The sequence below is a fragment of the Trachurus japonicus genome, chromosome 7 (genome assembly GCF_045865225.1).
Source record: "Trachurus japonicus isolate A0001 chromosome 7, Traja_1.0".
Taxonomy (NCBI): Eukaryota; Metazoa; Chordata; class Actinopteri; order Carangiformes; family Carangidae; genus Trachurus; species Trachurus japonicus.
In genome coordinates, this window is record NC_140913.1 from 1,162,515 (window position 1) to 1,177,973 (window position 15,459).

At 44.6% G+C, this 15,459-nt stretch overlaps 1 protein-coding gene and 1 long non-coding RNA gene across 3 annotated transcripts in view; both read right to left on the minus strand.

Annotated features, from left to right (window-relative positions):
- The window catches only part of mfn2 (mitofusin 2), a 43,346-nt gene extending 31,975 nt beyond the window's left edge, over positions 1 to 11,371 (minus strand). For both annotated transcript variants that reach the window (XR_015036124.1, XM_085780716.1), the window contains exons 1-11: positions 11,081 to 11,371; positions 8,648 to 8,829; positions 7,814 to 7,949; positions 7,540 to 7,702; positions 7,336 to 7,460; positions 7,126 to 7,234; positions 3,040 to 3,147; positions 2,353 to 2,506; positions 2,032 to 2,099; positions 1,604 to 1,725; positions 874 to 1,000 (exon numbers count right to left, since the gene is read on the minus strand). Coding sequence is in view for 1 of the 2 variants with exons in the window: in XM_085780716.1 (XP_085636842.1) it covers positions 874 to 1,000; positions 1,604 to 1,725; positions 2,032 to 2,099; positions 2,353 to 2,506; positions 3,040 to 3,147; positions 7,126 to 7,234; positions 7,336 to 7,460; positions 7,540 to 7,702; positions 7,814 to 7,949; positions 8,648 to 8,825 (1,290 nt within the window). In the remaining variant the exon portion in view is untranslated. The remainder of the gene's footprint in view (positions 1 to 873; positions 1,001 to 1,603; positions 1,726 to 2,031; positions 2,100 to 2,352; positions 2,507 to 3,039; positions 3,148 to 7,125; positions 7,235 to 7,335; positions 7,461 to 7,539; positions 7,703 to 7,813; positions 7,950 to 8,647; positions 8,830 to 11,080) is intronic.
- A 692-nt stretch (positions 11,372 to 12,063) lies between these two features.
- LOC146983914 (uncharacterized) lies at positions 12,064 to 14,477 on the minus strand. The gene is made up of 2 exons (XR_015036123.1): positions 13,759 to 14,477; positions 12,064 to 13,685 (listed from the first exon to the last, which is right to left on the minus strand). It is a non-coding gene; the product is annotated as an uncharacterized LOC146983914 (long non-coding RNA).
- Positions 14,478 to 15,459: the final 982 nt, after the last annotated feature.

Consider the following 15,459-nt stretch of genomic DNA (forward strand, 5'->3'; position numbering starts at 1 on the left):
ATCAAAATTAAAACACAACTGAGCAGTCACTAAACACTACATAGAAAAATAGAAAACACAATGCTCAGCACATGAAGCTGTAGAAATAAATGTTTATTGTTCACTGTGGGCTAAATGCATGTTGCAAAACAAAAAACCAGTGCATTTAGCACTTCTCTCCTTCCCTTTCTTTCACCCTTCTTCCCTCCCCACATCCATTTCATCCCCTTTTCCTTCCTTCTTTTTTCTTCCCAGTTCATCCCTCCCTCCCTCCCTCCCTCCCTTATCCTCTCTTCTTTCACCCTGTCATCTTTCATCTTCTCCTCTTGCAAAACAAAAAACCTGTGCATTTAGCACTTGTATATACAGTAGTACTAAAAAAAAAAAAAAGGACAAAAAACAGAAATCCTGTGCATTTTACACGTAGCACTTATATAGTACAAAAACAAACAGAAATCTTGTGCATTTAGCCCATGTATGCAGTAAGCCTACATAAAAATAAAGTACAAAAATATGCAAATGAGAAGTGCGTAACTCAGCCACAGCATCATTTCTCTGTACTGGATCAGGCCACAGGACTTCATCCTGAACTGCCTTATATAGTATGTTCCCTCACATCATTAGCCACAAGTGTGATCCATTTTGAGTTGTTGTGTTCAACCGGTGACACCCGTGCTTTAGTTGTGTTTGACTTTTGCCACCTGTGCTCAGCATTATGCAACACAGGTGCGTCACAATGAAAATGTGTTGGTGAAAAGTGCTGATGGTTTTGCCAAAAGAGTGACTGGTTCAATCAGTGGGTTCAGGCAATTGAGCATTTGGTTCAGACAATAGGGTTTAGTGTTTTAGCAGTGTCCCACTGCAGCTGAATGATGATGTCAGGTTGGGCTTTACCTGTCTCTCCACCTCCTCAGTGATCTTCTTAATCTTGGCCTTACAGTCCATGGTCAACAGGTCCAACTGCTTATCTATAAACTCCAACCGGAGCTGACGGTCCTCTTTGGTCTCAAGGCAGTAGACCCTACACACACACACACACACACACACCAGTGAACTCAGTGTGCACTAACTGACCATCTTGCTTAAGTGTAACAGTGTAATGAGAGACCTGTTCAGACCTGTGATCAACATCCACTTCGGCTAACTTGAGCACAGGTGGTCAACTTTAACAACAGGTTTGGATGCATTCAGGACACATTTGAGATCTGATCACTCAGACCACATTCCTAGTATGTGGTCTGTGCCAGATGTGACCTCATTCTTTTAGCTATGTAAATGCAAATGTGTCCAAGACATGTCTGTTCATCTGCACATAAAGCAGGCAGTGAGATCTGATCACAAGTGGCAAATCAAGACATATGTGAAATAGGAGTATTTATTGAAACTGTTGAAATGTTAGCAAAAAAGTTAAAGCACAGGCAGAGACAGGAGCAACTACAAATATTTCATATTTTTGTGAATTAAACTTTTTTTTTTTTTACTGCAGAAAAATTGGGACTCAGAAATTGCAGGCATCAAGTCATTTGTCCACTTAAAGCTTGACCACATGATTTGATGACTGAAGAACCGTGTTAATGCAGATCTGAAGAGGGCCTAAGGTTCACGCGGTCAGAACCTGACTCACCTCTGCTCCTGTGCAGCGATGTGAACAGAGTCCATGATGTGACGCAGGGCCTCAGAGATCTGCTTGGCCCTCACTGTGTGCTGCTCAAACTTGGTCTTCACCGCAGACTGAGAGATACACTCCTACACTCAACAGACACACACAGGGATGAGCATAACTGATTAATCCTATGAAAACTTTTTTTTTTCTTTTAATGAACTCTTACTTCTGGGGACAACACCCATTTGTCATCTTAGCAAAGTTATCTGGGTGTGTCCAGTACAAAGAATGGCACAAACACTGAAGTGTGTGATGTGGGTCAGGCAGTCAGCTGTGACTTGTTCTTAAAGTCACACTGACAAAAAACTTGATAACTCTTCAGCTCAGGACCAGAACTAAATGGGTTACTGATCTAAATATTCATTCATAAATGGTGATCAGGATCTCACCTCAAATCTCCGCTCAAAGTTCTGGAACTCAAACATTCGGGCCTGAAATCCCTCAGCAAGAGCGCCACCTGCAACAGGACCACATGTAGCAACAATCTTTTGAAATGCAACTGTGAGAAATGAATGTGTTTATAATGTATTCAGGTATTTGACACCACACATCCACTCAGGAGTTTTCTTCAGCTGGCACTTCAGTAATGGTATTTAATCAGATGCACTGCATCAACTATCTCTGGACTGGGGTTTACAATGTTCCAAGTTGAATGTCTTCCCTGTGTTTTCATAGACCCTTTCAGGGTCCACGCTGTCCACTGCACCCACCTGCTTCAGGCATCCCTTGAGCCTTCTGCACTCGAGCCTGGAGCACTTCCTTGGCAGACACGAAGAAGATGCGGTCGCTGGCCTGATTTCGGTCCACCACAGCCAGCTCATCCACCAAGAAATTGGTGCAGCGGTCCATGTGCTGCCTACGAACCTGACAACAACACACGTCAACATTACAAAGTAGAACAGGTGACAGATGGCTTCAGCCAGCAGCCAAACTGAGAGCAGCAGTCAACAGAAAAGCAGCTGAGTGAGTGCAGGATACTGGTTCTGCTGGTTCCCTTCATACTTTACATTTCAGGTTGACAGGTTAGGTCTATGTTCAGAAACCTTTGTGGTGTGGTAATCTCTGTGATCTGGTTATACATGAGAATTTGACCCATTGGTTGGGCTTCATGTTCACCTTGATGCTTCATGTGTTTGTCACGCGTATTTCTCTAGCAAACTAAATCTCTTGTGTTTCCTGCCACTGGAGAAAGACAGTTTCCTTCACTGGAACCGTAGTGTGTTCATCTTCCTGCCGGGACCTTCATCAAAAGGTTCCCACTGAGCCACCAGTCTCCTGGCATGAATGTTTTGTTTGTGGGTGAGGTGACCTGTGTGACAAACTGCTGTAGTTCATCCACCATACTTGGAATGTATATGTCACCATGTTGTGATTCCAGGTGTAGAAGTTCTACTGACCTCCTCCATGTACTCAGGCTCTGAGGCAGAGGCGTCCCAGCGGTTATTGAGGATGAAGATGTTGGGACTGGAGAGCCGCTCATTGACTTTGTGAAAGAAGGACTTTTCCTGTGGGAAAACATCATACATTTTATTTTATTTTTTTAAAGGTGTCACTGTCAAAAAATTCACTTCACATCTCATCATAAAAGAGTCCACTTATATCTGTGTTAGGGATGCACATGATTAACCGTTTAACCATTAACCCAGGGGTACTCAAATACAAATCTTCAAGGGCCACAAAGATGTTTTTCAATGGCTCGAAGGTCCATTTATTGAGGTCGGTCAGGCCACATGTGATATATTGTACTGTGATATTCAAAAGATGTCCTTTTTAGTCAAAACAACAACAAAAATATGTACTAAAATATAATTTCCATTTTGACAAAATTAAAATAAATATTTGAATAAAACAAGAAACGTGCCTTCAGTCAAATTTCGCTGAAAAAAGTTACACATGAGGACTGACAGTATATGCAGGGCAGCCCCCATGAAGGAAGATCAGACCATAAATGTAGCCTACACATGTGACTAGGACCGCCTTCTTCCACCTGCGCAGTATCACTAAGATTAGGAATATCCTCTCCCAGAGTGATACTGAGAAACTGGTGCATGCATTTATCACTTCTAGGTTAGACTACTGCAACTCCGAAAAACTCTCTAAAGAGTCTCCAGCTGGTCCAGAATGCTGCAGCGAGGGTTTTGACAAGAGAGAGCACATCTCTCCCACCTTAGCTTCTCTCCACTGGCTTCCTGTAGGATTTAGAATAGACTTCAAAATCCTTCTGCTGACTTATAAGGCTCTTAATGATAAAGCTTCATCCTATCTGAAAGAACTAATCATTCCTTACTGTCCTACCAGAGCACTCGCTCCCAGAACGCAGGTCTGTTAGTGACTCCCAGTATCTCTAAAAACAGACTGGGAGGTAGAGCCTTCAGTTACCGGGCTCCTTTACTGTGGAACCAGCTCTCTCCATGGGTCAAAGAGGCAGACACTCTAACTACATTTAAGTCTCGACTTAAGACCTTCCTTTATGACAGGGCTTTTAGTTAGGGCTGGTTCAGGTAGCTCTGAACCATTTTATAGCTACGCTGCTATAGGCTTAGACTGCTGGGGACACATCTGGTTACACAGAGCCCTCTCCTCTCCTCTCCTCAGTATATTTTTGAACTGTCATCTTCTGTTGTACTTTGTAGTTTGGCCTTGGTGTCTCGCACTCTCTCTGTGTTTCCGCAGATCCACCGGAGCTCCATCTCTCTGCACCAGCCGCCGCCTGCATCGCCCCCCCTCCCACCCTTTCCCCTGCTGTTAGACCGGCCTCCCCTCCCTTCCCATGGACCAGTCTACCACCCAGTCCTCCCATCGAGCTGGCCAGCTCTCCCTGCCCCCCCCCCTCACCAGAGGCTGCCTTCATCAACTCCTGCTAACATTTCCATATTTCGCACATTCTGTGACATAAACTGTAAACTGTTTTCTTGTCTGTAACAACATCTATTGCACGTCTGTCCGTCCTGGGTGAGGGATCCCTCCTCTGTTGCTCACCCTGAGCTTTCTCCGATTTTTCCCTGTTAAAAGGGTTTTCCATGGAGTTTTTCCTCAGTCGATGTGAGGGTCTAAGGACAGAGGATGTTGTTACGATGCCATGTAAAGCCCTTTGAGACAAACTGTTTGTAAAAATGGGCTATACAAATAAAATTGCCTTGCCTTGCCTTGCCTACACGACATAGATGTGAATCACCTGTAAAAACGGCGCTGAAAAAAAATGAAATAAATAAATAAAAGAGGATGTCGCTGCTCTCCAGCCTGTTCACCTGCAACTCCACAGAGGAGCTGTCAGGAGCTCTGCTGTTGTGCTGTCACTCAACGTTTCCGCCCTAATTGGCCAGAATTTTAAAGACCGGGTAAACCAAGAATAAATATGTGTTTTAAGTTTATAATACCACAGGAAAATATATTATTAACCACTCTGTCAAATTTGGAGGACTAAAAAAGTCGTTAAGTATATACAATTCTGCATCAAAGTTGTCAATAAATGAGCAGTTTTCTCTGGTTCCGGACGGTGGGGGCGTGTCGCGATATGGTCGTGCTGCAGGCAAAGAGACCACGCCCCATGGCAGCAGAGCTGGACTTCACTGACCGTCTCTGATACACACCCTAAACGTGACCTCAAACACACTCCACCACACACACCAGTCCTCAGCACTGACACAGCTGATAAACCTAAAGGAAATATTTCTTACCTTCACTCTTGGTGTCTAAAACAGTCCCAGCAGCTGCAGTCATCCAGCTCCAACAGGTTATAATCACCATGCTGCTCCTGTTTACATCTCGTTACCGGTCAGCGTGTTGCATCCATTTGCATTGTGTGAAAAAAATAAAGTTTTTAGCTAACGTTAGCTTAGCTTTAGCTTCAAGTGTCCTGACAGGAGAAGCAGTAGCAGAGACAGTGAATCATCTCTGGACCTGATACCGAGTCCAGACCCGGTCCAGACCGCCCGGCGCCCGTGACACCGCGTCCGAGCTGAGCAGCAGCCGTGGCCCGGTGGGAGGAGACCGGGGGAAACAACACGGTGGAGCCGGGATCAGAAACAGACCAGGGGAAACAACACAGTGAAGCCGGGAGGCTACGGCTGCTACCGCGGCTAAAAACTTTTTTTTCTCTTTCACACAATGCAAACGGAGGAAACGGGCAGACCGCGAGTAACGATCAAAACGGGAATAATATCGATCGGTGGATTATTAACTGGATGACTGATGCTGCTGCTGCCTGTTTTAGACACCAGAGTGAAGGTAAGAAATGGTTTGATCAGCTGTGTGTCCGCTTGGACGTGTGGTGGACTGAGACCACGGCGGAGTTTTTTTTTTTTTTTTTTACGGTGTTTTCTGTCCGTGATTGTACAGTATGGCTGGTCTCCCCCCGTGTGTCTGGTTGTTTGGGGGGAGAGGAGGCTGTTTGGTCGGACAGTGTGTTAATGAGGGAGACTCTGGTCAAAAGACGGTGTTGTAGCTGCTGCTGCTGCTGCTGCTGCTGCTGCTGGTGTGTGTCTGTGTGTGTGTAACGTTGCGAGGGGTGTGTGACGGGGGAGTCAGCCTCTCTCCCCGCGGTGACGGCTGTTTATCAGTTTATCACGGTGTGAATACGTTAACATTAGCACTGGAAACTCGGTATATGAAGGAACAAGACAGTAGTGGTCTCCCCTGTGTGTGAACATGAGCTACGTTTAGTTAGCTGGCTGTTGCACGTGTTTCAGCTAGACTGAAGAGCAAGTGGGACGGAAAACCTCTGAAGTCAGTTGGCTGAATGTATTTATATGTAGAGCAGAGCAGGGGGCGGGTTTATGTAAGTATGACCGCTTTACGTAAAGCGGTCATAGACTTAGGCCCGCCCATTCTAAACCTGCACACAGAACAGTCTCTGAGGCCTAGCTCCTCAAGGAAATGATGAATGGGAAAAATATGTTTTACATGTTTTGAGGGACACATTTAAGGCCTAATTAATATGATAAGAAGAAAAATACTGAATTTGGTTTACCCGGTCTTTAAACTAATAATAGTAAAACGGTAGAGTTTAAAAAAAATTCACCCCCCTCAGAGTGTCTCAACTATCGGCTGAGACCAAAAAAATAAAATGTACCAGGCTGTAAATATGTTTTTTTAAGCTGTAAAGTCGGCTATTTTAACATGGGGCTCAATTGGAGTTGTTCCCTTCTGACACCAGCCCCCAGAGGAAGCCAAGGGGATTGCAGTTTTTTGAACGTGGAAGTGAGCTTCACTTCTCAGACCGACAACTGCCCCCTTGATCAGCTGTAGGCTGATCAGTTCCACAAAAAAAAATTTGGAGTGATCAATTTTTTTTTTTTGCCGTTAATAAACATGTGCGCCACCAGCGTCCTAATCTTATCGGTTAATGGTTAATAATCGGTTAACGAGTGTCGGTTATCGGTCAGAAAAAAAAAAAAATCGAAATGTGCATCCCTAATCTGTGTCAATGCAGATTAGTCACAGAGCAGTTGGTAAAGTTTAACATGCTGACTCAGAGGCCCCACCGTCTGCATCAGTGTGGACTCAGAGTTTGCCACCAGAACAAACACATCAGCATCCAGGCAGAACTTGTCGATCCAGCTGTCCAGTTCTGTGGTGACGTCAATACCTGGGCTGGAGGGAGAACACGGTGTGGGGTAAGTCGGCTGAATGGTGGTGTTTAGGTAAGACAACTGAAACCAAGTATGTGACAGTGGCAGGGCTGAGGGTCTGACCTGTCCACCAACACCAGGTCGTCCCTCAGCAGAGCACACTTGGCTTTGGGCCACATAACGCAGACCAAGCTGCCGGCGTCTAGGTCCTCGTCCTGGTGGAGGGCGTGAGCCAGCTGGTTCACCGTCTGTCCACACAAACAGGACAGAAGATTACACACTGACAGACTGGAGACGGGGTGCAGCCGTCGGTCAGCTCTTCCTCACCTTTATGCTCTTCTTCTCCTCAGAGCCTTCAGTGAGGAGGAAGGCCTCGTTACCGTCTGTGCCCTCCACCCTCAGGAAGCAGTTGGTTGTGTGTCCTATTCCAGATGGCAGCACCTTATCACAGAGCATGGCATTGATCACTGAGCTCTTCCCGTTACTGGTCCTGTTAGAACAAACAAGCCTGTCAGCAGTGTGTCATCATAAGCTCTCCACTGTAAATGCCCTTGTTTCAGGTCAAGTGGAACAAAGACCGGTAGGACACAGATATACAGACCTCCCAAAGAAGACCACCTTCATGTGCCTACGAGCCAGCACTTCTCCAATCCCTGCCACCTTGGTGAGGTAACCCCGGACCTCCTGGACCTGCTCCTCCGTGGTGACCGGGTCCAGCTCATCATTTTTGTGGGTATCTAACATATGAAGGTCAGACAGAGGTCAGCCCTGCAAATCTAAACGTTTCACCTGGCAGTATGATATCACACTGCATTACATTTACTGTGTGTTCAGATTGATGTAGCATTATCTTCATTGATGGCATGCACACCAGGTGAGCATGCCAGAGATGGACTGAGGTGAACAGTGTCTAGTCTGACAGTATGCAGGAGGCTGCAAGTTGTTCATCAGATCAGATCAAAGATTTGCAGCAGCATTATGTTGATGTAGCGGCCTGAGTGTTTGATTCTGCTGCAAAGAGCAATATAAAGCCCAGCCACTGCACTGGCTCTGTACAACTGTTCAACAAGAGCAATTTCACTAATGCGTCTCTCTCTCTCTCTGGAGAGGGTTTACTTTAGAGCATCAATTTCTTCTTGATTTGTCTCATTTCAGAGTTGCGTCCCATTCAGTTTGCTGTCTGGTACACAATCACCTCTGGTCCTCAGGCCAGATGCATAAAACTCCATAGATTCATGACACTAACACTATGTTTATGCACAAACCCAGAAATGTGCATATGCATTCTTTTCACCTGAATAATAAAGCCATGCATTCAAATGGTTCAACTTCATTTATCTCACTCATTAAAACTCCAACGCTCCCTTAATGAATACACATGTTGTTCAGATTCATCATGAGGTGGTGCATCTCTGCATAGCAGGTGGTTGGGTACCTTCTAGGAAGGATGAACTCTCCTTAATGTAGGCCCCCAACTGTTCAAAGATCCCGTTGATCTTCTTCTTTGCTGTGACAAAGTGTTTAAGCGGCGACGCGTTCACCTCTGCCATAAGTCTCTTGTCCTTCTTGCTGTGGACTGCGTTGGTGTTGGGCCGAGTGAAAACCAGAGACATGGCACTAGACGGAGAATGAGACATCAGAAACAACCTGAGGAGCTGGAAAATGTTTCACTGAAATCAAACTGAAATAAAAACATCTGACAGTGGTACCACGCCTGGACATGTGCTTCTCCAATGTCATCTCCTTATTTATATTGTGGTAATGACAATAAAGAAAAGTTAAGTAAGTAGAGGGGGGGCACTTGCACTTCACAGGTGGCCATTTTCTTTTAAACATAACTTAACCTCTGCTGTATTTAAAGGGACAACGAGGAGTTTTGGAAAAGCGAAGCGCTTTCACACTACATTTATGAGCCTCCGCGCGCACCGTAAAATTCTTTGACTGGCGCAAGACGGACTCATGTTTTCATTCATCAAGAATTAAAGTCAGAGGTTCAAAGAGGTTCACATACCGTCGTAGTTCCGACCATAAACGGCGATTCAGCTGCGTTATTCTCATGACTCGCCACGAAGGAAACGCTGGTCGGCTCGACCAGCATTTCCGCCACCACTAATAATAACAAAATAACGATAGAGACAGAACGATATAGGCCTATTTATCAAAAATGGGCCCATTAACAAGTGTTGGTAGCGGAGATTCATCCACATTAACGTGAGACTTTTTTATAACCGAATAGAAACTCCTCGTTGTATTTGCCAAACAATTTGACAGAGTTGATTAAACCTCTTAATTCAATTTGTCAGTGCTCTGCAGGCTACCAGAGCATCAGTTGATGGAGTCTGTCATTGACTCTATGATTGGTGCATGTTTGTGCAGAGACATTTAGACCTAAAATGATCCAGTGAAGTTTCCTGAGGTCATGGACATGAGTCCAGATCCTTTACTTCCTGCTATGCTTACTGCCTGTTAGCCCATTCAATAAAAACTTTATCAATTCTCTCCCTTGATGTAATAATTCATTATGTAATAAAATGTTTATTTTGCACAACTGGCCAAAGTTCTTTTGTGGTTCTTTTGTTGCTTAAATTCACTGATATGACTGGCTGTACATGGCTCCTTACTGATAATGACCAGAGCCTGTTCTCAGAGTCTCTCTCTGATGTGAAAGGAGCACATGAGGACATGACATGCAAAGGAGCTGAACCAATGAGACCCTGTGAAGAAGACTACCGGGATACTACAGGAGTTAGGCACCAAGTTTCACACAGTTTTACTGCTGACTAAGATTCACATTATTAAATCATCATCTCATCCCAGATTATTAAGTAGAAGTCTGACATGAGAAGGCTCATGGCCCAGGACTAAAACAATGTTGAGCCTCACAAAAAGCAGGACTGTGAATGGAAACAGTGTCCACTGAATAACAAACAGTGGCCAATAAGACCACTGTGGTGAATAATGACTTTACCACGTTACAGGCTGCTCCTGTGGTAAGTATCTCTGTAAATTCTTATCAATCTCTCAAACGCCTCCAACAATAACACCGACTGATTATGGTTGGTTTGGTTCTTCCAGGAGAATTGAAACTGATACCAAAACGAGTTTTGCCTTTCTGTAATTCAAACGCCTGTGTGGGTTATGGGTTTAAATATCATACATCTTGGTACGTCATTAGCCGTAGCTTCCTCCTCCGTGCCTACATGGCATGGCTGCTACATGTCTGCCAGTGGCTCGTGCACCGACTGGACTGAATAACAGGACACAGTCTCAGCATGGTCCAACATAGAGACATGAATGCGGCCTCAGAGCTGAAGCTGCAGGTGCAACAGTCACTACCTCAGTCAGGCCCGTGTCGGTTTTAACGACACTGACTGTGGCCGTGCCCAGCGCCTGTCTGCTGATGGCCGTTACCGCGCTGTGACCTTTCGCACACTTTTAAGGGTTACGCTGGTAAATGTCATGTTTCTCCGGGTCATTAACCGGATAACGTTACTACAAACACACCGCCAAGACAAACCAACTAAAGCGACCAACTGAAATGCGTAAAGTTAAATGGTATATGAGGCTGACGCAGCCTTTACAACGTCAGGTCGTTCACCTGTCTCACGTTAGGTTCGTTCCGTTTCACATCTTTTAGTAAATTAAATTCAACCAGTCAGCTGACAGACCCTTCGCTCTTTGTCTTCTTGGTCATCAGCCAGTTTAGACAAACTTCCTCGGGCATGACTGACTAACGTTAACTATGTTAGCGCGTCAACGGGGAAACTATGCTAAACATCAAGCTAACAAGTCAAATTTACTCGGGTCACTTAGTAACTGCTAGTTAACCGACAAGCAAACCGTTTCATGCTCCGGTTTCAGGACTTACCGTGGATGGGGTCGGTCTTCACAAATACTCCTCTTGCATCCTGCCCCCGCTGCTGTTGATTTATCCTCGAGCTAATCAGCTACTAATGTCACTCCGGTGGGAACAAGCGTTAGCTATGCTAGCAGAGCGCGCCTCACTGAGCTCAGGCTTGGTAACGAGCCGTTTTCTCCCCGGTAACCAGCAGTACAGTCGGTGACACGGACTGTGTAAGTGTGATAGAAATCTCAACAGACTGCTAGTTGTTTGTTTATCAGACTACATACCGTCTACGCAGAACAACGCAGGTATTTTGAACGGTGGCCCACGGGAAGTTACCTCCATTACATCACGTCCCAGCCCCACCCACTGCTACTGCTGCCGCTTCTTCGGCTTGATTTTCCTTTCAGTTTAAGCGGGTACTAGTCGACGTTCAGGCGCATTACCGCCACCTACTGGTGACTTACAGTTGCCCTAAAAAGATTACTACCGCCTCCTATTATAATTTATAGGCTTTTTTATGTAGTAAGATGTAGATATATTTATACACAATACTTTATGTATTTTTGCGTGTGCTCTGCACTGTCGAGGGGGACCATCCAATCTTGTTGCACTTGTGAAAAGACATTAAAGACATTTACATTTGTATTAATATTTACCAGCCCGATCTCTATCAAATAAAGGAAGATTTACTCATCTAATGGAAAAAACCCTTTATGTTCTTTGCAGTACTTTTGACAGTGGGGGAATAACATGAATTATATGACACTTGAAATAAGTCACACAACCCTTTATTATGTGCAGTGCCAGTGTGTCCTATGTTCTTCTGCTTCTCACTCCTTTTCCTGCATCCCAACTGTGGCACCATTTTTTTTAAAATAAATGTTTGGTTGAAGTGAATGTTTATGTTGATCTTGCTGGTTTGGCATCATGTTTCTTTTCATGTTTGTCAATGTCACTGTTTAATTTCACACACCCCTTCCCCACAGTAAGAACACAGGGACATATTGAAATCTAAAGATTTGTTTATTTTGTATTACTTTATGTTCAGATAATTAGAAAATGACAACTCTTTCTTTTCACTGTACTCTAGTCTATTAAGTGATAATACAAACACCTAAAGCAAAACATGTCTACATTACAGTTGATGAGACCTACATGGTGGTGGTTTCTCCACCAGGTGGAGCCGACCTACGTGCAGGAAACACAACAGTGCTGACTGATCATAAGTGAACTTGTGTCCTCCACCCTGCTCTGCCTCCCTAGGGTCAGTCTGGAATGCTTCACCTGGCGTTGGTTGATGCTGTACAAACACATCCCTACAGCAGATATGTACCAACATAGTAAAATAACAAGTTAAAGACAGAAGGTCCCTGAGTCATAGGTTCACTAAAAACCAGGCCTGACAGGAGGCCTGCTGTTGTTCAATCTGCTGTCCGTCCCACATTCGTAGTAATCCAATTGATGGGAGATTCATCTAGGAATATGTACCTTGCACACGCTGACAAGACAGGTGATAACCGGGCAGGCTAAGTGACAGATTACAGTGAACCAAATGACCCAATATGGGTCCTGCAGCGCTCCCACAGTCTGATAGTTGTGATAAAGGAGGGCGTTGATGTTCCCTGAGCCAGATGTGCAGCACTTGACCTCAGCTGGGCCACTGATCATCAGGAGGGAGTGGAGACTGGATCCTCCTGCAACTTCTCCATTCATTGTTCTATAAACTGTCGGGACACATTCCAGACTGAAGAGGCAGAGACGCATGATCACAACACAACGTGTGCGTGTGAACTGTCACACAGCGTGGTTCTTGTGGAGCTAGACATTGTTCTGCTGTGAGCTAACCTCAGTAAAAACTATAGAGCTACAAAGTACATGTGCTTGTCCTGACAAAAAAAATAAAACTATACAGTCATCTTCTCTGCAGTTAGATGGACAGTCACCTGTCTCTTCTCTGAGGTAGTAAATAAGTAGAAATATCATTAAAGGCAAGTACAGAGGACTATGTTGGACTTTCACTTCAGAGTTCAATTCTGAACAAATCCCAATCTTCAGTGGTAAAAACTGCCTAACTGGTTAAAACTATCTCTAATGATTTTTGCAGAAAGATATATGAACAGGTAGAGGTAGAAAGTTTTACTGAATTATCATGTCAATGTCTGCCACTAGATAAAGAGTTTAGATTCGCAAAATCTACCTTTATAGTTTAAATGTAATGGCACAATTAAGAGCCAAAATAACTAGAAGCAAATAGAAATCACAGAAACCCACAGTTCTGCATGTCTCTGAGGTACAGATCAAATTCATCCTTTTAAAAAATGTCATAAGTGCTTGAACCCAGATCGAGATTGGACACTCTTAGAGAGGCACGACAGTAGCATTTTAAGACATTGGTGCAACACTTTGAGGCTTGTTACAATCTAGTGAGAGACGTCCTTCAACATGCTGTATGTGGAATTAAGGCAGGAGAGAGCAAATCACCTGACTAGCTCTCATTCTAAATATCTAACATCACATCACAGTATCCAGCTGGAGGCTCCTACACCTCCATTAAATGTGACCAGCTTCAGGAGGGCAGCGTCTCTTATTCAAGGGCTGCTGGTTTTCTCGCCATGCTGCAGCACCACTCCATTAAAGGAACCTTGAAACGCAGCAAATCAGCTGCTCGACTCCTGAACCGGGACAGAGGGGCAGTGAACTTTCAGTCCCATGTACAGTAGAACTTCCCTTCCAGCTGTGGACACAGCAGTAAAAAGGTAGGAAACCGGTACAAGTGCTCTGGAAGGCCTTGGTAGAAATAATGCTCCATTCTACTCCATCAGGAAGCAGGCAGGATCACAGCTACACCTGCTCACATTCTCTCAAGCCTCAACTACAACGCTGTCCCTAGTCGCCCAGGTCGTGTCATGTGACCATGGCTGCCACCTTCCACTGTGGAACATTATGGTTAGGGCCACACAATGTCAGCTTAATTATATAACGTTTTGCAAAGTGCTTCTATGTTCTTCACTATGACAGGAGGTGTGAGCGGCCAGTAATGGTGACAGCAGTGAGAGCAGGTTTAGATGGAAACCTCAGTCACATGCAGCACAACCAGAGTTTTTCATCTCAGGTATTTGTCCAGCCCTGGTCCAGGACTGTCCCACTGGAGGCTGGCTGCTAGTCATCCAACATGCACATGAGACAAAGCGTCCTGACAGGAATACAAGCACCTACTCAGTTTGTTGACATACTCTATGGTTACCCATAACACTTTTCTCTGCATAGATCTCTGTTGGGGGGGGGGGTCTCTGAGGACAGTCAGTCACTCAGCTGGTGTACTTTCTACTTACTGAAAAGATTTACCTATAACCAGGTAAGTTCATCATTATTCCCATAACAAATGTTATGAACACCTGAGTAAGGGCTCTGTGACGTGGCTGTCTATGACGTCGGGGGGGGGGGTGGAAGTGTTTCATGTATATTCAAAGGGACAGGCAGCAGCCCTAAGGCCGGTGACATGGTTGGCACAGAGTGTGTGAAACCACACAACTACATATTTCAGAGATCTTTGTTTGACCTTTTAACTCAGCAGATCCATACAAATGCTGAACTACTCTCTGACGCCCCCCTCAGGCAGTGAGGATCTAGACACACCAGGATGCTGAGAGCATCGCGGGGGGGGGGGGTTAGAAGCCACTGGGAGTTTCAAACTGATTCACCCACTGGTTGGCAGTTGTAAGTAATAGATGATCTGTGTTACTTCTCCAAAACAGAACTATTTTCAATAATACAGTAAATACAGTGTATGGAGTTCAAGGACAAATCGTCTCAGCAACACTTGTGTGTCTGAACAGTTCCTACTGAGTTAAATGCTCCAGCCAAGAAGATCAGAACATTAAATAAAAACAGCAGCAGCTTTCTGCCTCCGACTTACTTTGACCTTTAATGACCTACTCTGCTGAAAATTAAACTTAAGTGCTTTCTAATCTACTGATGCTACATTATATAGCAAAAAAAAAAAGACAAACGTTGCTATGTAGCATTAGCATTCGTGTTACCATGGTAAAGTGACCTCAACAGGAAGTTGTCTGTCACATTTCCAGTACAGAACCATCAGAACCATGAGACTGGAACAATCTGATGTTTGGATTAACTAGTTGTTCAGTTCACTAATAATAGATTACATATATAGGTTTACAGTATTCTCAGAGCAGTGTCACATTACAGTTACTGTAACTGTTCCTGACTGCACCTACACACGGTAACAGACCTAAATCTGAATGAAGGATAACTTTACATTGGTTGTTTCATATGTCCACCTGCTAATGCGCTGGGACACATCAGCTGATTCTGTTGCTAGATGCCTGGGAGGCTATTTGCTGCATGTTTTAGTGCTTTAAGCACCAAACATCACACTT